The 22,766-nt window shown below is 39.7% G+C and overlaps 1 protein-coding gene across 3 annotated transcripts in view; it reads right to left on the bottom strand.

The window, feature by feature from the left end:
- The window catches only part of ZNF385B (zinc finger protein 385B), a 372,985-nt gene extending 352,263 nt beyond the window's left edge, over positions 1–20,722 (bottom strand). The window contains exons 1-2 of one of the 3 annotated variants that reach the window (XM_061433976.1): positions 20,628–20,722; positions 19,610–19,930 (exon numbers count right to left, since the gene is read on the bottom strand). In XM_061433976.1, the coding sequence (XP_061289960.1) occupies positions 19,610–19,928 (319 nt within the window). In that variant the 5' untranslated portion in view covers positions 19,929–19,930; positions 20,628–20,722. The remainder of the gene's footprint in view (positions 1–19,609; positions 19,931–20,627) is intronic. The other 2 variants (XM_061433957.1, XM_061433967.1) reach the window with 2 other exon arrangements.
- Positions 20,723–22,766: the final 2,044 nt, after the last annotated feature.

Below are 22,766 nucleotides of genomic sequence, written 5' to 3'. Positions count from 1 at the left end.
ATGTATCCGCTTCAGTGTAAGAAATGTGACTTAGGTACTTTAAAAGCCCACACACACATAGCAACAGTCATGATACCTATCCCAGTGCACTGACCCTACAAGCTGTTTCTTGAATGTAGACAGGAATGAGAGTAAGGGATCATCAATAACAAGCGCACAGGGCCTACGTTTTACACATTCTTTGTTTAGTCATTCTTATATTTTATGGCTAAAATAACTTCCTCTTAGATTAAAAATAAATTCTCTTTGGAAAAAAAGAAGGAAAGAAAAAAAAAAACCCAATCGAAGCTCCTGGAGGCATCAAAGAGAAGCACAGAATATGGCAGCAAAGAAAAGAACACAGTACAAAATGCTCCAGCTGGCAACCCATTTTCAGATCTTGCCCTCCATTTCCACCTCCAAACCATTACCTCCACGTCCTGTTATAAAATCCATCCTGACTTTCTCCCCTCGGCCCCCACAGCGTCCTCAACTTAAAATCTACTCAGTTCAGCCAGACGAAAGATGCCACCTCTCAGACCAAGAGGCAGAGTCTCCTTTCTACCAGTTGAATCTGCTGTGGCCTTGTGACTGGTTTTGACCAAAAGAACCGTGTGGTTGCAGCTTCCACTCTAGCTATCTGGCAGTGTGACTCTGAGACCCACGTGTGATGAAGCCTAGCCTAACCTCCAAGAGAAGGGTCGCTGATGAGAGGGACCCAGCCTGCAGCCAGCATCAACTGCTAGACATGTGCTGAGGCCATCTGAGACCACCAAACCCAGGTGGTGTGTCAGCTCTTGCAGCCTCCAGTGAGTCCCGGATGAGAACCACCGAGCCAAACCAGCCCCGGTCTCTGGCCCACAGAATCATGATTAAAGTTTTTAAATGTAAAAATAATAATAATAATAATAATGATAAAGCCTTCTTCCATCTTCCCCAAATCTCTGACCTTTCTTTCTAATCCTAACACTCAATTTCAGGCACATCTCAGCTTTTTACACATGTCAAGCTTTTTCTCAATTTATGATTCTAAACATACTCTTTACTCCCTTTGAATCACTTCTCCCCACTCTCTTTGCTTGACTAACTCCTGTCTAGTCTGTAAAGCTTAACCTTAAATGAGAGTAGAACTTCTTTGGGACTTAATTGAAGGTGGGAGAGAAAATGGGCATTTTAGTTAGTAAACAACAGGGGGAAAGTAAACACTGATGATAAGAAAATAGTGCTGAATTCTTTTCATTTTTAGTTTCTGAAAAATTTGCTGTAAAAAAATTATGAGAGGTAATGTAGAGAGAGAGACAGATCTTAGAGTTTGAATCTTTTTGTGTGGCCTTAGGAAAAGGCTCCAGATCTCTCTCCCTCTGGATTTACTTATGTGTAACATGAGGATGTGGTCTGACAGAATGTGGTCCACTGGAGAAGGAAATGGCCACTTCAGTATTCTTGCCTTGAGAACCCCATGAACAGTATGAAAAGGCAAAATGATAGGATACTGAAAGAGGAACTCCCCAGGTCGGTAGGTGCCCAAAATGCTACTGGAGATCAGTGGAGAAATAACTCCAGAAAGAATGAAGGGATGGAGCCAAAGCAAAAATAATACCCAGTTGTGGATGTGACTGGTGATAGAAGCAAGGTCTAATGCTGTAAAGAGCAATATTGCATAGGAAACTGTAATGTTAGGTCCATGAATCAAGGCAAATTAGAAGTTCTCAAACATGAGACGGCAAGAGTGAACGTCAACATTCTAGGAATCAGCAAACTAAAATGGACTGAAATGGGTGAATTTAACATAGATGACCATTATATCTACTACTGTGGGCAGGAATCCCTTAGAAGAAATGGAGTAGTCATCATAGTCAACAAAAGAGTCCGAAATGCAGTACTTGGATGCGATCTCAAAAACGGCAGAATGATCTCTGTTCGTTTCCAAGGCAAACCATTCTATATCACAGTAATCCAAGCCTTTGCCCCAACCAGTAATGCTGAAGAAGCTGAAATTGAATGGTTCTATGAAGACTTACAAGACCTTTTAGAACTAACATTCAAAAAAGATGTCCTTTTTATTATAGGGGACTGGAATGCAAAAGTAGAAGTCAAGAAACACCTGGAGTAACAGGCAAATTTGACCGTGGAGTACAGAATGAAGCGGGGCAAAGGCTAATAGAGTTTTGCCAAGAGAATGCACTGGTCATAGGAAACACCCTCTTCCAACAACACAAGAGAAGACTCTACACATGGACATCACCAGATGGCCAACACTGAAATCAGATTGATTATATTCTTTGCAGCCAAAGATGGAGAAGCTCTATACAGTCAGCAAAAACAAGACTGGGAGCTGACTGTGGCTCAGATCATGAACCCCTTATTGCCAAATGCAGACTTAAATTGAAGAAAGTAGGGAAAACCAGTAGACCATTCAGGTAAGACCTAAATCAAATCCTTTATGATCATACAGTAGAAGCGAGAAACAGATTTAAGGGACTAGATCTGATAGACAGAGTGCAAGATGAACTATGGATGGAGGTTAGTGACATTGTACAGGAGACAGGGATCAAGACCATCCCCATGGAAAAGAAACACAAAAAAGCAAAATGGCTGTCTGAGCAGGCCTTACAAATAGCTGTGAAAAGAAGGGAAGTAAAAATCAAAGGACAAAAGGAAAGATATAAGCATCCGAATGCAGAGTTCCAAAGAATAGCAAGGAGAGATAAGAAAGCCTTCCTCAGCAATCAATGCAAAGAAATAGAGGAAAACAACAGAATGGGAAAGACTAGAGATCTCTTCAAGAAAATTAGAGATACCAAGGGAATATTTCATGCAACGATGGGCTCGATGAAGGATAGAAATGGTATGGACCTAACAGAAGCAGAAGATATTAAGAAGAGGTGGCAAGAATACACAGAACTGTACAAAAAAGATCTTCATGACCCACTCACCTAGAGCCAGATATCCTGGAATGTGAAGTCAAGTAGGCCTTGGAAATCATCACTACGAACAAAGCTAGTAGAGGTGATGGAATTCCAGTTGAGCTATTTCACATCCTGAAAGATGATGCTGTGAAAATGCTGCACTTAATGTGCCAGCAAGTGTGGAAAACTCAGCAGTGGCTACAGGACTGGAAAAGGTCAGTTTTCATTCCAACCCCAAAGAAAGGCAATGCCAAAGAATGCTCAAACTACCACACAGTTGCACTCATCTCACACACTAGTAAAGTATGGCTTAAAATTCTCCAAGCCAGGCTTCAGCAATACATGAACTGTGAACTTCCAGATGTTCAAGCTGGTTTTAGAAAAGGCAGAGGAACCAGAGATCAAATTGCCAACATCCACTGGATCACCAAAAAAGCAACAGAGTTTCAGAAAAGCATCTATTTCTGCTTTATTGACTATGCCAAAGCCTTTGACTGTGTGGATCACAATAAACTGTGGAAAATTCTGAAAGAGATGGGAATACAAGACCACCTAACCTGCCTCTTGAGAAACCTATATGCAGGTCAGGAAGCAACAGTTAGAACTGGACATGGAACAACAGACTGATTCCAAATAGGAAAAGGAGTACGTCAAGGTTGTATATTGTCATCCTGCTTATTTAACTTATGTGCAGAGTACATCATGAGAAATGCTGGGCTGGAAGAAGCACAAGCTGGAATCAAGATTTCCAGGACAAATATCAATAACCTCAGATATGCAGATGGCACCACCCTTATGGCAGAAAATGAAGAGGAACTAAAATGTCTCTTGATAATAGTGAAAGAGGAGAGTAAAAAAATTGGCTCTAAGCTCAACATTCAGAAAACGAAGATCATGGCATCTGGTCCCATCACTTCATGGGAAACAGGTGGGGAAACAGTGTCAGACTTTATTTTTTGGGGCTCCAAAATCACTGCCAATGGTGATTGCAGCCATGAAATTAAAAGACACTTGCTTCTTGGAAGGAAAGTTATGACCAACCTAGATAGCATATTCAAAAGCAGAGACATTACTTTGCCAACAAAGGTCCATCTAGTCAAGGCTATGGTTTTTCCAGTCGTCATATGGATGCAAGAGTTGGACTATAAAGAAAGCTGAGCACCGAAGAATTGATGCTTTTGAACTGTGGTATTGGAGAAGACTCTTGAGAGTCCCTTGGACTGCAGGGAGATCCAACCAGTCCATCCTAAAGGAGATTAGTCCTGGGTGTTCATTGTAAGGACTGATGCTGAAGCTGAAACTCCAATACTTTAGCCACCTCATGCGAAGAGGAGACTCATTTGAAAAGACCCTGACGCTCGGAGGGATTGGGGCAGGAGGAGAAGGGGACAACAGAAGATAAGATGGTTGGATGGCATCACTGACTTGATGGACATGAGTTTGGGTAAACTCTGGTAGTTGGTGATGGACTGGGAGGCCTGGCGTGCTGTGGTTCATGGGGTCGCAAAGAGTCAGACATGATTGAGTGACTGAACTGACTGAACATGAGGATGTTCATATTTGTCTTGTTGGTTGTGAGGCCTAAAGCCATTATTTCAATCTTTTCATGATAACTCTATCTCCAGTGCACCTCAGATCTAGTACTAGTGTGTCTCTCTTCCCACAATTCAGCAGAACCTCCGTGTTCTTGGCCTGATCTCACAGGTACCATCCATTGTCAAAGGTAGGATCACAGGTCACCCCCTAAGAGAGAATCCCTTGCCATTCTGAGGAAATATGGATCCTTAAAGCCCCAGAATGAAATCAATCCTCCCCAACATAATCTTTGGGGCAACTGGATTCTCCATGACAGACACATACCCTCCCCACGGACACAAGGAGAACAGAATGTGAAGTTAACATTTATTACTCTATCTGGTGATTTACTTGCTTCTAATTTGCAAATGGAGATGAGATTATTGGATGGTATCACCAACTCAGTGGACATGAAATTGCGGAAACTCCAGGAGATGGTGAAGGAAAGCCTGGCATGCTGCAGTCCATGAGGTCGCCATGAGTCGGATGCAACTTAGTGACCAAACAACAACTGGAAAGGGGAGAGTGTCAGAGTCTCATGTATCAGTGAATGAGAAGGGGGGGAAGTCCTCTGAACAGTGAAACCCAGCCTTACCACACAGACAGGATGCAGCCAGAGAGAACATAGGGCCCCTATTTTCTGACTGAACTTGCACATCAGGTAAATTCTCTGAGCAGGAGTAACCTATAAGCACATGCTAGGCTAATTCTGCCCAGTTCAGCTGGAGAAGGCAATGGCACCCCACTCCAGTACTCTTGCCTGGAAAATCCCATGGATGGAGGAGCCTGGTGGGCTGCAGTCCATGGGGTCGCTAAGAGTTGGACACAACTGAGCGACTTCACTTTCACTTTTCACTTTCATGCATTGGAGAAGGAAATGGCAACCCACTCCAGTGTTCTTGCCTGGAGAATCCCAGGGACGGGGGAGCCTGGTGGGCTGTCATCTATGGGGTCGCACAGAGTCGGACACGACTGAAGCGACTTAGCAGCAGCAGCGGCAGCAGCTGATCTCCATAGATGAGAGGCAGTAACACCATGGTGAAGAATCAGGCTGCAGAATCAGGCTGTCTTGTTCCAAGTTCCAGCCTTGCCTCTTTTGGCTACTACCCAACCTCTTTATTCCTCGTTTGCATTGTCCATTATAATAAGTGTCTTCCTTGAAAATCTGTTGAGAGGCTTCAACTGACATAACCTCCTTAGCACAGTATCTGGCATAAGTATCTGACATAGCTGCATTCGCCCACCTAACTGCAGTCTTTCAGGCTGCCGTCACTGTTTTTATGATACTGGAGGAGGCACAGAGTTACTCAGACAACTCCCAGTGAGGGGTGGAGATTGGTTGAGGGGTTGGTGGGGTACGTCACTCTATTTCCATGACATCATCCCTCTTTTTCCCATGGGTGAGTGGATGCCCCAGAGAAAGACAAGGAACAAAGAGGCCACCTTTCTCTTTCCTGACCATTTCCCAATTACAAATTTATTTAAAGTAAGAAGCTGCGTTTCTGGGTGTAAATCCTCCTTGTTGGGTTAATGTTCTCAGAATGTGATTTTGGACAAGTAGCTTCTGTATCATCTGGGAACTTGTTAGAAATGCAAGTTCTCAGGCTCCATCCCCAGCCTACTGAATCAGGAACTCTACAGATGGAGCCCAGCATCTCGCATTAGAACACACTGTCCAGGTGATTCTGATGCATGCTAAAATTCGAGAATCACTGGGTTAAACGATCAGCTATCAATGCATCAACATACTCATATTTCTTAAGTTCAGATTCACCTCAGAGGATGAGAATGGTGACTGGAATAGAGATGGCAGAGGAAATATTACAGCGATAGGCACTCAGGATGAAGAACAGGTCTCAGTCTTTGACAGCAGAGGGCAGGATGAGGGTCACTAGCCACTCTGGACAGGAAATAAAGGTGGTCAATTTTGTCTGACATTGGGAAGGTGTCTGTGCATTCAGCAGGCCCTGGGGAAATGACACCTAAGCTAGGATATCTGAACTTGTTGGGAAAGCTTCTGGTTGATGTAAACCAGAGTGGGATAAAAAGAGAACTCAAAAAAGCTCTGAATTCCACCAGTTGTCTCTGATTTCTTTACATGTGTGTTTGGGCAACTATGTTTTTCCTATGCCTCTGACCCCACGCGACAAGGATGACTCTTCTCCCTGTTTCAACTCTTTTATACTTTGCCAGATGGATGTTCCTTCCTTCCCCCTACACATACTTCATTCCAATAATAAAAAACTATTTATAGCTCACCCAATATGCACTCAGATTGCTGCCCTCTCTACCTGGAATGCTGTTTTTCCTTGAATAACCTGAAACTCATTTTATAAAATTTACTGCAAATATCACATCCTCTAGGAAGCCTTCTCTGATTGTTACAAAGTTGACCATTCCTTTCTCTGTGCCACATTTACATTATTTGTAGATCGTCATTGTTCTCAGCATATCACATTGTCATTCCCTTATCTGACCTCTCTTGACACTTAAGGGATTGTATTTTATTAATCTCCGTAGCTACTTGATAATTTTTAAAAATAAAAACCCCAAAATCTGTGTTCATTATTATATCTGATGATACTACTAGAATTGTAATATCTTTATTACAATTTTTAACTGAAATTTTTATCGAGATAATTAAAGATTCATATGCAGTTATATGAAATAATACAGGGAGTTCCTTTGAGCACTTTGTCTCACTACCACTGAATGTAAAATTTTATAAAACTATAGAATAACATCACAATCAGGATGCTGACATGGATACAATCTACCAATCCTATGCAGATTTCCCCAGTTTTACTTCAAGTAAAAATAGTTCAAAATTTGGAAAGGAGTACATCAAGGCTGTATATTGTCACTCAGCTTATTTAATTTACATGCAGAGTACATCATGTGAAAGGCCAAGCTGGATGAAGCATAAGCTGGAATCAAGATTGCTGGGAGAAATATCAATAACTTCAGATATGCAGAAGACACCACCCTCATGGCAGAAAGCAAAGAGGAACTAAATAGCCTCTTGATGAAAGTGAAAGAGCAGAATGAAAAAGGCAGCTTAAAACTCAGCATTCAAAAAATGAAGATCATGGCATCCAGTCCCATCACTTCATGGCAAATAGATGCAGAAACAATGGAAAGAGTGAGAAACTTTATTTTGGGGGTCTCCAAAATCACTGCACATGGTGACTAGAGCCATGAAATTAAAAGACGCTTGCTCCTTGGAAGAAAAGCTATGACCAACCTAGACAGAATATTAAAAAGAAGAGACATTACTTTGCCAACAAATGTCTGTCTAATCAAAGCTATTATTTTTCCAGTAGTCATGTATGGATATGAGAATTGGACCATTAAGAAGGCTGAGTGCTGAAGAATTAATGCTTTCTAACTGTGGTGTTGGAGAAGACTCTTGAGAGTCCCTTGGACTGCAAGGAGATACAACCAGTCCATTCTAAAGGAGATCAGTCCTGGATGTTCATTGGAAGGACTGATGCTAAAGCTGAAACTCTAATACTTTGACCACCTGATGCAAAGACTGACTCACTGGAAAAGACCCTGATGCTGGGAAAGATGGAAGGCAGGAGAAGGGGACAACAGAGGATGAGATAGTTGGGTAGCATCACCGACTCAATGGACACGAGTTTGAGCAAGCTCCAGGAGATGATAAAGGACAAGGAAGCCAGGCGTGCTGCAGTCCTTGGTGTCTCAAAGAGTCAGACATGACTGAGGGACTGAGCAACAACAATTTGTATTCATGTGTATGTGTATGTGTATGTGTATGTGTGTGTTTATCACCTGTGTAGATTCCCGAATCCACCACCACAGGATCCCTCACATTGACCTTTTATAATCATATCCATTTCCCTCCATCAGGGAAGGGAAGCCATAACACTCAGGAAGCGCTAATTATCCTTTAAACTTTTGTCATGTCAAGAATGTTATACAAATAAATGCATTCATAGTATGTACTGATAAATTTGTGCAATTGATTTTTTTCACTAGCGTAATTCCCTAGAGATTCATCCAAGTTGTTGCAAGTATCAATAGTTTATTATTCATCTAGAGTTTTATTTTCACACTTCCGTTGATGACTAATGCTGTTGAACAGCTTTTCACGCACTTATTTCTATCTGTTAATCTTCAGTGGACTTTGTCTTCCTATCTTTTGCCCATTTTCTTATTGAATTGCCTCCCCCCCACCCCCCCACTGTTGTGTTTTGAGAGTTCTTCATGTGACTAGATCCTTTGTTGGATGTGCAGTTTGCGAATATTTTCTACCATCTGTAGCTTATATTTTCACTATCTTCCCATGGGATTTTACCAAGCAGAAGTTCTTAATTCTGAATGAAGTCTAATTTATCAATTTCCCTTTTTTGGATCATGCTTTTGGTGTCAAGTCACAACTCTTTGACTAACCCTAGGTCCCAGAGAACTTCTTCCATTCTTTCTGTAAAAGTTTTGATATTTTTATGCTTTACTTTAAATCTATGATCCATTTTGGTTAATTTTTATATATGTTGTAAATGTTTGTCTTAGGAGTTGTTTTTGTTTTGCTTATAGATGTGCTATTGCTCCAGCATCATTTGTTGAAAAGACTATTTTTCCTTCATTGAATTGATTTTGAATTGTCAAGAGTCAATTAAGCATATCTGTTTCAATCTACAGTTCTGGGTTCTGTATTTTTTTGTTTTTTCCATTGATCTACGTGTCTATAACTCCACAGTATGTGTATGTGTTAGTTGCTCAGGCATGTCCGACTCTCTGCAACCCCCTGGACTATAGCCCACCAGGCTCCTCTGTCCTGGGAATTCTCCAGGGAAGAACACTGGCATGCTCTGTCATTTACTTCTCCAGGGGAACTTCCCGACCCAGGGATTGAACCTGGGTCTCCTGCATCAGAGCCACCAGGAAAGACCCTATTCCTCCACAAAACAAAGCAAACAACCAAAAAAACCCCACCACTCTTTTGATTACTTCAGCTATACAGTAAGCCTTGATATTGGACAGAGGTTTTTTCCTACTGTATTTCTTTGTCAAGATTGTTTTAGCTGTACAGCTGTGCTTTGCTATATTATTTTAGGTTAAGCTCTCCTGTGTCTACAATAAATCCGGCTGGGTTCTGATAGAAATTGCATGAAACATATAGATCAACTTAGGGAGAACTGCCATTTTAACTATGGTGAGTTTTCCAATCCATGAACATGGTATATTTCTCTACTCATTTAGGTCTTTGATTTCTTTTCCTAATATTTTGTGATTTTCAGCGCATGGATTCTGTACATTTTTTTTTAAAGTATATATCTAAGTACTGGTATTTTATTTGGGGGGTGATTATAATATGATACTGTGCTTTTAAGTTTTTATATGTTCATTTTTAGTGAATACAAAGACATGCAACTGGTTTTTATTAGTTGTCTATCATGTAACCTTTCATAGATTCTTTGGGATTTATATATAGACCATCATGTCATCTGCAAAGAGAGAAAATTTTATTTCTTCCTTTCCAATTTGTATGCCTTTATTTTTTTCTTACCTTACTATGGTGCCCAGAATTTCAGGTACTATGGTGAATAAGAGAAGGGTAAGTGGACATCATTACCTTGCTCTTGATCTCAGGAAAAAAACCATCTTTCACCATAAAAATGATGTTAGCTGAGACTTTTTGTAAATGTGTTTTATTAAATTGAGGCAATTCCCCTCTGTTCTTAACTTGCTGAGAGTTTTTATCAAAAATGAGTGTTGGGTTTTCTCAAATGCTTTTACTGCAACAATCAATATAACCACATGATTTTCTTATTTAGCTGTTGATATGGTATTTCATATTTGTTGAGTTTCGAATGTTGAACCAGTCATGCATATGTAGAATAAATCTCACTTGGTCATGGTAAACAATTATATTTATGCATTGATGGATTGTTTGTTTATATTTTGTTGAGAATTTTTCAGTCTAAGTTCATCAGAGATACTAGTCTGTAGTTTTCTTTTTCTATATTTTATTTGTCTGGTTTTGACATCAGGGTAATTCTGCTCATAAAATAAATTGGGAAGTGTTTATTCCTCTTCTATTTTCTGAAAGAAACTGTGCACAATTGGTGCTCTTTTATTTAAAGGTATGATTTTGGTATGATTTTCCAGTAAAACCATGTGGATCTAGAACTTTCCTCTGGGGAGCTTTGTAATTATGAATCCTACAGCTGCAGATTCTGTAGTAATATCATCTATTCTGTGTTTTCTTTCTTTTTCATCTTTGTCAGTCTTATTGCTGCTGCTGCTAAGTTGCTTCAGTCGTGTCTAACTCTGTGCGACCCCACAGACGGCAGCCCATCAGGCTCCCCCCGTCCCTGGGATTCTCCAGGCAAGAACACTGGAGTGGGGTGCCATCGCCTTCTCCGGTCAGTCTTATTAGAGGCTTGTAAACTTCATTGATCTTTTTCAAAGAGCCAATTTTTTGTTTTATTGATTTTTCTCTGACGCTTTCTTATTTTCACTTCAGAGGTTTCTGCTTTTTATTTTTATCATTTCTTTCTACTTGCTTTGGGATATATTTTCTCTTCTTTTCTAGTTCCTTACAATAGGGGCTAACTTATTGGAGCCCTTTTCTCATTTTCTAAAATAAACATTGAGCACTATAAATTTCCCTCTCAATGCTATTTTATTAACATCCTAATATTTTTTATATTTAAAAATGTTTTTCATTTTCAAAAATTTTTATTAAATATTTAAAAATTATTTTAAATAATTTTATTTCCTTTGGGTCTTATTCTTTCACTCATGAATTACTTAAGAAATATGTTGTTTAATTTTCCTGTTGGTTTTCTATTATAGATTTCCAGTTGAATTTCATTATGGTCAGGGAACATACTGTGCATGATTACAATTCTTTTCAATATGTTAAGGTTTGTCTTATGGCCCAGAATATGGTGTCTCTTGGTGAATATTCCATGGGAATTTGAGATTTAAAAAATGTATTCTATTATTGTTGGGAACTGAACTGAGAGTGCTATATAAATGAGTTAGATGCTGTTGGTCGGTCGAGTTGTTCAGATCTTGTACACCCTTGATGATTTTCTCTCTAGTAATTCTATCAGTTGTGAGAGAGGTGTTGAAGTCTTCAATTGAGGATTTATGCATTTCTTCTTTCAGCTCTATAAGTTTTTGTTTCAAGTATTTTTAAAACTTTTGTTTGGTATATGAACATTTAGAATCATTATGTCTTCCTAGCAGATTGAACCTTTTATCACAATGTAATATCTACCTTTGTGGCTAGTAATTTTCTTTGCTCTAAAGTCTACCTTATCACATATTAACATAGGTAATTCTGCCTTTTTAAAATTACTGTTTGCATGGCATATTCTTTTCCATTATTTTACTTTCAGCCTACTTACATCATTGGCTGTAAAGTGAGTTTCTTGTAGCAGCATATAGCTGGGTTTAAAGTAATTATTCATGTTGATGTATGACAAAACCAATACAATATTGTAAAGTAATTAGCCTCTAATTAAAATAAATAAATTAAAAAAGAATAATAAAGTAATTATTCATATGTTAGTGCGAAGTCTGACATCTTATTATTTATTTTCTATTCATGTCCTCTGGTTCTCATTTATGTTTCTTGTTTTTTTTTTTTTTGGTCATCCTGTGGGTTATTTGAACATTTTTTAGGACTCCACCTTAATTTATTTATATTCTCTCTGACTGTATTGCTTTCTAAAATTTTCATAGTGGTTGATTATATTACAACCCATCATAAGTATGGGTATTTTAATGCCTGTAATTATGACAATCTATCAATATCACCATTTAACTACTTCAAATGAAAGTATAGAAACTTTACTTCCATTAGGCTCCTTTAATTTACCCACTTTTAATTATTAATTTATTGAGCATCATCAGTTTTATTTCAGTCATCAAACATGATTTAAGAAGCTTATGAGAAAAACAATAATGTGAGGATTAATTTTATGTGACTGGGTCACAGTATGCCCAGATATTGGGTCAAACGTTATTCTGGGTGTTTCTGTGAGTTTGTCTTTGGATGAATTTCACATTGTGTGTTAGGTAAGATGTAGATTTCATTCTGAAAGTAATGAAGAACACTGAAGCATTCTGAACCAGAACTATATGAACGGACTTGCATAACAGACTGCACTTCCTTACATTGTGCAGTTAGTGTTTACCACGATGACAGAGGAGTCATTTTTTATTAAAGTATAGCTGATTACAATATCATGTAAATTTCAGGTATCATGTAACAGCACAATTACCTGAAACTTTTAGATTGCGTCCATGTCTTGGCTGCTATAAACAAGGCTGCAATGAACACTGAGGTGTATGTATCTTTTCAAATTATGGTTTTCTCCAGATATATGTCCATGAGTGAGACTGCAGTATCATATGGTAGCTTTGTTTTTAGTTTTTTAAGGAACCTCCATAATGTTCTCCATCATGGTTGTACTAATTCGCATTTCCACCAACAGTATAGGAGGGTTCCTTTCTCTCCACGTCTTCTCTGATATTTATTATTTGCAAACTTTTTGATGATGGCCATCCTGACTGGTGTGAGGTAGCTTTGATTTACATTTCTCTAATAATCAGTGAGGTTTAGCATCTCTTCATGTGTCTTTTGGTCATCTGTATGTTTTCTTTAAGAAATGTCTATTTAGGTCTTCTGCCCATGTTTTGATTGGGTTATTTGTTTTGTTTTGTTTTAATTGAGCTGTATGAGCTATTTATATATTTTGGAAATTAATCCCTTATCAGTCACATCATTTGCAACCCATTCTGTAGGTTGTCTTTTCATTTTATTTATGGTTTTCTTTGCTATGCAAAAGCTTTTAAGTTTAATTAGGTCCCATTATTTTTGTTTTTATTTCCACTACTCTAGGACATAGATCTAAAATGATATTACTACAATTCATGTTGAATTTCACATTTGAATCTATAGACTGAGTAAAACAAATTCCTCCTTCTTTATGGATGTGTCTCATCCAGTCAGTTGTAGGCCTGAATAGGACAAAAGGCTGACCTTCCCCTGAGTAAGAGGGAATTCCTCCTACGTGACTGCCTTCAACCTGGGCTATCAATTTTTTCTTGCCTTCCAACTTAAACTGAAACAGAAGTTTTTCCTGATCTCAAGCCTGCCAGTTTTTGGACTGAAATTACACCATCAGATCTATTGGGTCTCTTGCTTTTTGATTGCAGATCTTGGGACTTGTCAGCATCCATGATCACTTGAGCCATGAAACTAGCCTCAAGTTTCTTGTGTTTATTTCTCCAACATTTTGAGATCACCTTAACTTTTTTAGACAAAAAGAAGTCATGGAGAACTACTTTCACATTTTTTTCATAATTCTAGAATAATTAAAGAATATTTAATAAATATTCTTATATATGTATGTGTGCACATGTGCACATGCGCACGCACACACACACACACACACCCTATTGATGCTGCTTCTCTGGAGAACCCTTACTGATACAGTTATTGTATGCACCTATATTTTTGCTTTTTCTCTGTTTAATTTTTATTGAAGTATAATTGCTTTACAATGTTTATTTCTGCTTTTTCAGTTGTTTCTTCCTTCCTGAAGCTCTAAGGTTTATTCTTTTATCATGTCCTTTCTATTTTAAAAACTTCCTTTGGTCAACCTTTAAAGGTAAACCTGCTAATGATAAATTCCCTGGTGGCTCAGATGGTAAAGCATCTGCCTACAATGCAGGAGACCCAGATTCGATCCCTGGGTTGGGAAGATCTTCTGGAGAAGGAAATGGCAACCCACTCCAGTACTCTTGGCTGGAAAATCCCATGGATAGAGGAGCCTGGTAGGCTACAGTCCATGGGGTTTTTACTTTCTTACAAAACTTATCACATGTGGTAACAGAAAGTGGCTCTCAGGCAGTATGGGGTACCTCTTTCCCGGAAGTTACATCTCGATTTGGAGTCGGGAACAGAGGGTGCTTACAGGATTACATAGTGCCAAGGCTCAGACAGGAGAGGTTATGGCCTGGTTGTCACTTCTGCACACAGGCATCTGCTGAGAGATTTTGCTTTCTGTCTGGTATCTATCTTCTGGCCCTGTGAGGGTGTTCCCTTGTTAACAACTATGAGGGACCTTCAGGTAGGCCTGCACTTTGCTCATGGTACGTGGGAAACATTCCATTGCCACTGCTCCAATCCCAGACGCTGGAAAAGCTGCTTCCTTGCTCCTCTCAGGAGCTCCTCTGTGGTTCCCAGGCTCATCCAGCAGCCTCTGGGCTCACTAGGCTCACAGGCAGTCAGAAGACTGCTTCTGGTCCACCTGCCCACCTTGCTAGGGACCAGGAACACCAGTCTTTGTGGACCGTTCGAGGGATAGAAGCCTGCAACTCTTTTGTCCAAAACCAAGAGTTATCTGTGGTTCTCTGTTACTTCCACCTCTCCTTGGTTCTGGAAGGGGAAAGGCATAGGGATCCTTCTCACACAAAGTTATTTAAGCTCTTTTGCTTCCCCTCTAATTCTTCCTTCTGTAGCCCAGAGTATTCTAAAATAGTTTTAGGTACACTCTAAGCATCTTCTATTCTTCCAAAAGGAACAGACTAAATTCTATATTTAGTGAGAGAACTGCCAGTGGTTGACTCACCTCTTATTCAGAAAAATGGCTCAAGTCTCAGCTAGCCACCCTGTGCACCCCACACATAACCTGCCAACCCCCAAACCATAACAAGACCAACAGAGAGAAGAGGAAGCTCCCTCTGAAGTTAACAGTTGTTGGAAGACTATGTCTACAAGTCTCCTCTAGGGAGGAGACATGCTTCTATTTTCCTCCCTGTGTTAATCTGCTTGGGCTGTTTTAACAAAGTACCACAGACTGGGTGGCTTAACAATACAGATTTATCATCTCACAGTTCTGGAGGCCAGGAATCTAAAATGAAGGTACTGCAGGATGGGTTCTTGTTGACGGAAGGGCCAGTTCCAGGCCCCTCAGTGTGAAGATGATTCCCTTCTCCCTGTGTTTTCACATCATCTTCCCTATGTATGCACCTGTCTCTCAACCCAGATTTCCCCTTTTTATAAGGACACCAGTCATACTGGATTAGAGTCAACACTAATGACCTTGTTTTAATTTAATTTTCTTTGTAAAGATTTCTATCTCCAAATAAGGTCACATCCTGAAGTACTAGGGATTAGGACTCCAGTGTATCTTTTGCTTTTGAGGTATAAGTGTAAGTCCCTAAAGCCAAGAGACGAGCACAAAGGGGAGCTTGGTATTTTGTTCCCTGATGAAGTACCTGATTTGTCAGTGGAATTGCCAGCCTCCCCTGTGCTACCTGAGCAGGTAAGAGAAATGTGGAGGGAAGCCCCCACCTTCAGCTACTCCACCTCTACCTGCCTGGGCCCCAGTAGCTCTAGGTTTTCAAGAAGAATGTTAGTTGTCAGGTAGATTCTGCACACGACCTCAAGCCCCAAGAACTGGCACACAGATGAGAGAGGAGGATACAACCTTGCCAGGGATAACTCAGTGTGGGAGAAAGAGGCACACACAGAGGGGGAATGGTCTTTTGCTACCAACTTAGGGTAAGCTGGAAGATAACAGCTAAATCTCAGGGACTGCCCATGTCTATGGGACCAAAGGGAGCTCTTCACCCACAGGTTCTGCTAGGAGCATCTGTGACCCACAACCAGAATAGCAATTACCTAAATGAGTAGCCTGGAGGGCTGCAGTCCATGTGGTCACAAAGAGTCAGACACGACTGAGCAACTACGCATGCACGCATGCGTGCACCAGGAATAGCCCACAACTTTGTCAAGGCTGTAGGGCAAGGCCACGTGCCCCACACCTCCATAATTCCAGTGGGAAATAGATAGTCAACTGGTCAAAGCTGAGGAAAGGGCCTGGAAATAAATCAAACCATGCCAGGCTTGCTCTTCATTGAGTTGAGACTCTAAACAATAATGTGCACACACAGCAGCACTAAGGTATATTCCACTCTAGGGCCTGTTGTTTCACTTGGCATGAGACCATGGGCAGTTTCCCCTTTCACTGCTGCTAAGTCACTTCAGTCGTGTCTGACTCTGTGCGACCCCATAGATGTCAGCCCACCAGGCTCCCCCGTCCCTGGGATTCTCCAGGCAAGAACATTGGAGTGGGTTGCTATTTCCTTCTCCAATGCAGGAAAGTGAAAAGTGAAAGTGAACTCGCTCAGTCGTGTCTCTTAGCGACCCCATGGACTGCAGCCCACCAGGCTCCTCCATTCATGGGATTCTCCAGGCAAGAGTACCAGAGTGGGGTGCCATTGCCTTCTCCTCCCCTTTCACTGGGTTACATTAAATATGACTTTTAGTGACTATGGCCTGTATCAATCATCTTGTAATAAAATGTATTTAACCTTTTTTCTATTGGACATTCAGGATACAGTTTATATTTTTAAATTATAGATCATCATAATCATCTTTGTACATACATCCATGTCCAATTTCTATTTCAAAGAGGAGACATTATTATCCTCACTTTTTTTCAGATGGGAGGATTAATACTAACCAATTTCAGATGTTAAAGTGACTTGCCTTCATCACATGCTAAACCCAAATCTTCTGAATAAATGACTATATTATCAGTAAATGAAAACACTCCTTTCTGCCTAATATAAAACTTGAAAAGCTATCTCATTTTCTCACCCATTTTACTATATATTAATATACTGTGTTATACTAGATAATGAGCTATGTTTTATTTATAGAATATTATCCATAATCTGTATACGTCTTAACTAAATGTATTTTATATCAGCTGGATAATTTCATTAGCATGAGAGAAAGATGGAAAAATTCATGAATTGGAGCTTTAAATATCTGTTTTCAAAACCCATTAGAGAGGTAGTTTACCATGATAGTAACCATTTGTGACCACAAATATATTACAGCACATGGGTCTGAATGTAATCTGAGTTTATCACATGGTAGAAGACAGCAGCAAAGTAGTGATGAAGAATTATGGCCTCACTATGCCTTAAATATGGTTGGAACTCTAATCTGCCATTTCCATGCTGTAAAAACCTGAATACATTTTATCTCTGCACCTCTGTTCCTATTCTGTAAGTTAGGAATAATCTTAGTACCTACCTCAGGGTTCATGAGAAGATTAAATGAGAAAATTCCTATAAGGTTCTTAGGGACAAAATATACTCCACAGAAAATGTTCCATGAATGTTATCTACTAATATTACTTCTTTTAGAAACCACAGGTTAATCTCCATTCAAACATAGATATTGGATTCAGGGTTATTTACCCTCTGATTTAGATACAAGAGAGTCATCAGTTTTTACCCTCAGTTCAGTTCAGTTCAGTTGCTCAGTCATGTCCAACTCTTTGCCCCATGAACCGCAGAACGCCAGGCCTCCCTGTCCAACACCAACTCCTGGAGTTTACTCAAACTCATGTCCGTTGAGTCAGTGATGCCATCTAACCTTCTCATCCTCTGTTGTCCCCTTCTCCTCCTGCCCTCAATCTTTTCTAGCATCAGGGTCTTTTCCAATGAGTCAGCTCTTCGCTTCAGGTGGCCAAAGTATTGGAGTTTCAGCTTCAACAATACCAACTATGTTTTTAATACGTAAATACAGATACATTAATGCATCTGCAAATATTTATAAAAATTATCATAATAAGTAAATAGAAAACAGAAAAGTAATCTTTCCCAATTATAATAAGGGGCTTCCCTGGTGGCTCAGATGGTAAAGGTTCCACCTGCAGTATGGGAGACCTGGATTTGATCCCTGGGTTGGGAAGATCCCCTGGAGGAGGGCATGGCAACCCACTCTAATATTCTTGCCTGGAGAATCCCTATGGACAGAGGAGCCTGGTGGGCTACAGCCCATGGGGTCACAAAGAGTCAGACACGACTGAGCAACTAAGCACAGCACATTATAATAACTGTGTAATCCTGTAAGTTCCTATAAATTCTTTCCCAATATGATAAATATTGACTGAGGAAAATAATGAAATTAAATCATATACTGGGTAAACAGCACTTAGGTTTAGCTCGAAATACAAAACTGATTACTTTACAGCAAACACACACAAGCCATTTTTGCTGGAGCTCAATATGGATCATGATATAACTTCATGAAATCAAACACTATATAACGGCACCAAGTGAAATTTCAACAAAGGGCAGTACCCCAGCACCTCTCTTCAAGTTGAAGCCTCATGACCAAAGCAAACACTTGCTAGAGAGGAATTTGGAGCTTTCTCCCACTTTTAGGAGGAGGATTATTCTGGCCTCCCAGGTAATCCTGTGGAGGGTACCTACTTTCTGTAGAAATCTTCACCATGGAAAACAGTACACTTCACATTTTCTTTAGCTGTGTCACACATGAGGCTACCCAAAGACCAGCAATGGGGAGGAGGCAGCCTTGCCTGAGGACAAAGGATTTGTAAGACTGTGAAGAAATCTGGGCAGATTCAGGAATGAGAAAATCCCTAAGCCTCCACCTCTGCCCAGCCCACAGGAAAGGGTGAGAGGCAGGAGGAGGGAAAGAGCTTGCCATGGCACTGGGCCTCAGAGGTAAGCCTGGTTGGTTTTGGCAATGCCTGTTCCCATTGTTAGAACACAGCCGGCATGCTGCTGCCAACTCCCAAAAAGAATATAAGGCTTGTAGCACACAAGATGAATGTTCCTTTCCTGCATCGCAGGGTGTTATAAATAAAGCTGGAGCTTTTTATATACAATCTAATAGTATGCTACTCAATGGAAAGCAGAGGAAGGAGACAAAAGAAAGCCTCATTTTGCAGAGAGGAGAAAAAATGGACATCACCATCCATTTGAAACACATTTCAAAATATGTCAAAGAATGTTTTCATACTATGGAGATATAGAATTAAGCCTACAATCCAACATACAAATTGAGTGTGTGTGTGTATATATTTGTGTGTATGTGTGTGTATATATATATATATTATATATTTGTGCCTAGTATAATATAGATTAATAGTAATTTTGAAATGTATTCTGAGAAGTAACAAACAGCTCTTGGATTTTACCTGTAGGAAGAAGAATATACATTGTGGCAGTAGTTTTAAGGTGAAAGATAAGCCATGCTCTTAATCCTTCATTTTCTAGAGCGGAAGCATTTCTCCCAGCAGGAAATGGGGCCCCAAGCCCCTACCTACCTGTGCTGGTGTGGGTACTGGGGCTGGCTGGGGGTGGCGGCCCGGAGCCCTGGGCTGGGGATGAGGGCTGTCCATCACTCAGCTGCTTGACTCGCTTGCGGTGAGATTTGCCATTGTAATGGACCTGGGCCTGGGCTGCAGAGTTTAGCTGGATGTTGCACACCTCACAGAAGGAGAAGAGAATTTTCTTTTTCTCTTTACTCAGCTGGTCCTCAGGTCTGTCGTTCTTTATCCCTTTTTCTTCAAAGCCCCTTAGAAAAGTTGCCATATTCATAATTCCATCTTCAGAGTAGTTGTCAGGGCTTAAGGAATACTTCATACCTTAAAAAAAAGTACAAATGCTTGTAAAATATATGCCTTCTTATTTTCTAGCATGATTATGATTAGTTTTCATGGTATGGTTTAAGCTAAAGTCTCCCAGCTACTCATTAGTCATGCTTGGAAAAAATCACCCAAAGTAGTTAACTGAGCAGACATGATCTTTGCACATGTGCTCCCTCTGTCTGGAGCATTCTCCTCTCCATCCTTGTCTCCTTCTGCCATCACCTCTCAATTCTTTTGCCCTTTTAACTCCTGCCTACCCAGAGACCTTCGCTGGTGCATTACTCTCTCGGGAAAGTTATCTGACTCCGGAAATAAGCAGATTCCTGTCTACATGTGCTATGTGAGCTCCCTGCAGAATACCTCTCACCCTGTGCACTTCATATGTATGTGTGTACTTATTTGGTTTAAGTTTGTTTCCCCAACAGAGTGTGAACTCTGGGGGCAGCGGGGCATAAACCTCATTTCTGGATATCCCTTGGGCCTAGAACTGCACCTTTCACATAACAGACATTCAAATACCTGTTTAAGGAAAGGATAAAGGATGCTATGAATCCATACTGTCAGAAAGGATATGTGTAGACACAGAGGCATATATAGTACACGCACACCCCCCCACACCTGCCAACAAATCCATGCTCTAACTTGGGGAGGAGGGGAACAACAGAGACTAACACACATTATGTCTGAAACTTACATTGGGTTGTATTCCAAAAGCCCCTTTATAAGTCAGCCAGTGAGAAGTTGAACATATTTTCTTATAGATGAAGTGAAACAAATTGTTTTTAGGTGTCCAGATTAGCCCATAAACATCAATTTAGTCTTTGATGAGGCTGAAATGCAGAACATCTGAAATACAAAATAATAGAAATATGATATATGGTAATCCAATAATTGAAAAACAGAAAAAAGTAAAACAGACTAAGATAAAATTTGGTTTAAGTGCTGATTTTCATTTATCTAGATAAGGATAAAATGATAAATTATAATCTAAGTAAAGATTTTAAAGGAGCCTTTCCCGTACCTGAAGAACCTTGGGTAATGAAGATAGCCTTGGCTTTTTATTTTGTTCAGTTCCACTTTAACATATGCAATTTTTTCATTTTAGTTAATACCAATATTACTCGTGTTTTGTACATATCAGTGTGACTATTACAATGTTTTCGGTTCTCAACTAAAATAAAGAAAAAGATACTCTAATAGAGGAAAGAGAAGAATGATATTCAAGAATATTTGGGCAAAAACTAAGGGAAAGGGGTATCCATGAAAAAGAAATGGCTGAGGTGGACCTTAGCATGCTATGAGGGATGAAGTGTTCAGACAAAGGGAGGATCGTAGCTTGTGAGGGAGTCTGCCTGTGAGAAAAACTCCCAAGATACTGGTCTAAGCAGCTGATGGATCCAATTTGGCTTGCAGCTCTAGGGAGAAAACAACTAAAAACTAGTCCATGTTTCGCCAGTTAAATGTTTAAAATTCAGAAAATAAATTATACTTCAAGGTATGACCATAGAGATATTGATTTCATGTATACAGTATGCCAAGAACTTCTTTACACTCACACACCTTTCAGATATGACTGAGCGACTTCACTTTGACTTTTCACTTTCATGCATTGGAGAAGGAAATGGCAACCCACTCCAGTGTTCTTGCCTGGAGAATCCCAGGGACAGGGGAGCCTGGTGGGCTGCCATCTCTGGGGTCACACAGAGTCAGACACGACTGAGCGACTTCACTTTCGCTTTTCACTTTCATGCATTGGAGAAGGAAATGGCAACCCACTCCAGTGTTCTTGCCTGGAGAATCCCAGGGACGGGGGAGCCTGGTGGGCTGCTGTCTATGGGGTCGCACAGAGTTGGACACGACTGAAGTGACTTAGCAGCATATGCATTATACCATATGCCAAACCATAACCTTCAGAGAACTGTTAGAATGTTACTAATTTTGATGTGTCAAACCTCTTTGGTTCATAAATACTTTACCCTGATGCCACCAAAATTTAAGGAACTCTATTTCACAGAACTTTCCAAATGAATCTATTCCTTTCAGCTCTCCAAATAGACCATTTTCTTCCTTAAAATCTATTCAGACTACACAAAAATCAGGTTTAAGCAATTCCTATAACTGAGTTACAAAAAATAATTCCGTTATAATTGAAATGTGATTTGAATTGCCCATATATCAATATTTTTTGCTTTAGTCCTTAAATCAAAAATGCTATGGTGTCACAAAGCCGTTTTCCACATAAAACTTTAGAAATATTAGTGCCATATAAAAGTTATGTTCAAACATATTACTTTGTACCCTATCCTATAATATTAAAATTTATCATAAGAATTACTGAACTAAATGATAAAAAAAATAATTTTGAAAATAAAACTTTTCATTAAAATATTATGCCTTGCTTAGAAAACTAATCTATTGTAAAACATAAGGAAAACCAATAACTTTTTAACTTTGCAAAGTGAGGTCAGGCATCATTTCATTGAATCATTGAAATCTAAATGTTAACTTTCACCTCAAGCAACGAATATATTTGACTCAGCTGGGGAATGATGACACTTACATCTGAAAGTTTAACTTATCTGGAGGTCGGTGGACTTGCCCATGTTCCTAATTAATGCATGGTATTTCACAGAAACAGGCCATACATCATATGCTCCCTTTTAAATCTGAAATCTAAAAAATGACTTCTTTGTATTATAAAAGATACCAATGCTTTCTGATTGTCATTTGTCCAAGAAATAAGTTGTGCTTTAGATTTATTTACATATGTTTTAAGTGGCAAGAAAGGTACCTTTAAAATGAAATAAATGGCTGTTCTAGAATTCCCTTGTAA

This window comes from Bos javanicus, chromosome 2 (genome assembly GCF_032452875.1).
Source record: "Bos javanicus breed banteng chromosome 2, ARS-OSU_banteng_1.0, whole genome shotgun sequence".
Lineage (NCBI taxonomy): Eukaryota > Metazoa > Chordata > Mammalia > Artiodactyla > Bovidae > Bos > Bos javanicus.
Note: the sequence above shows the minus strand (reverse complement) of the source record. Positions and strands in the feature narration are given on the sequence as shown.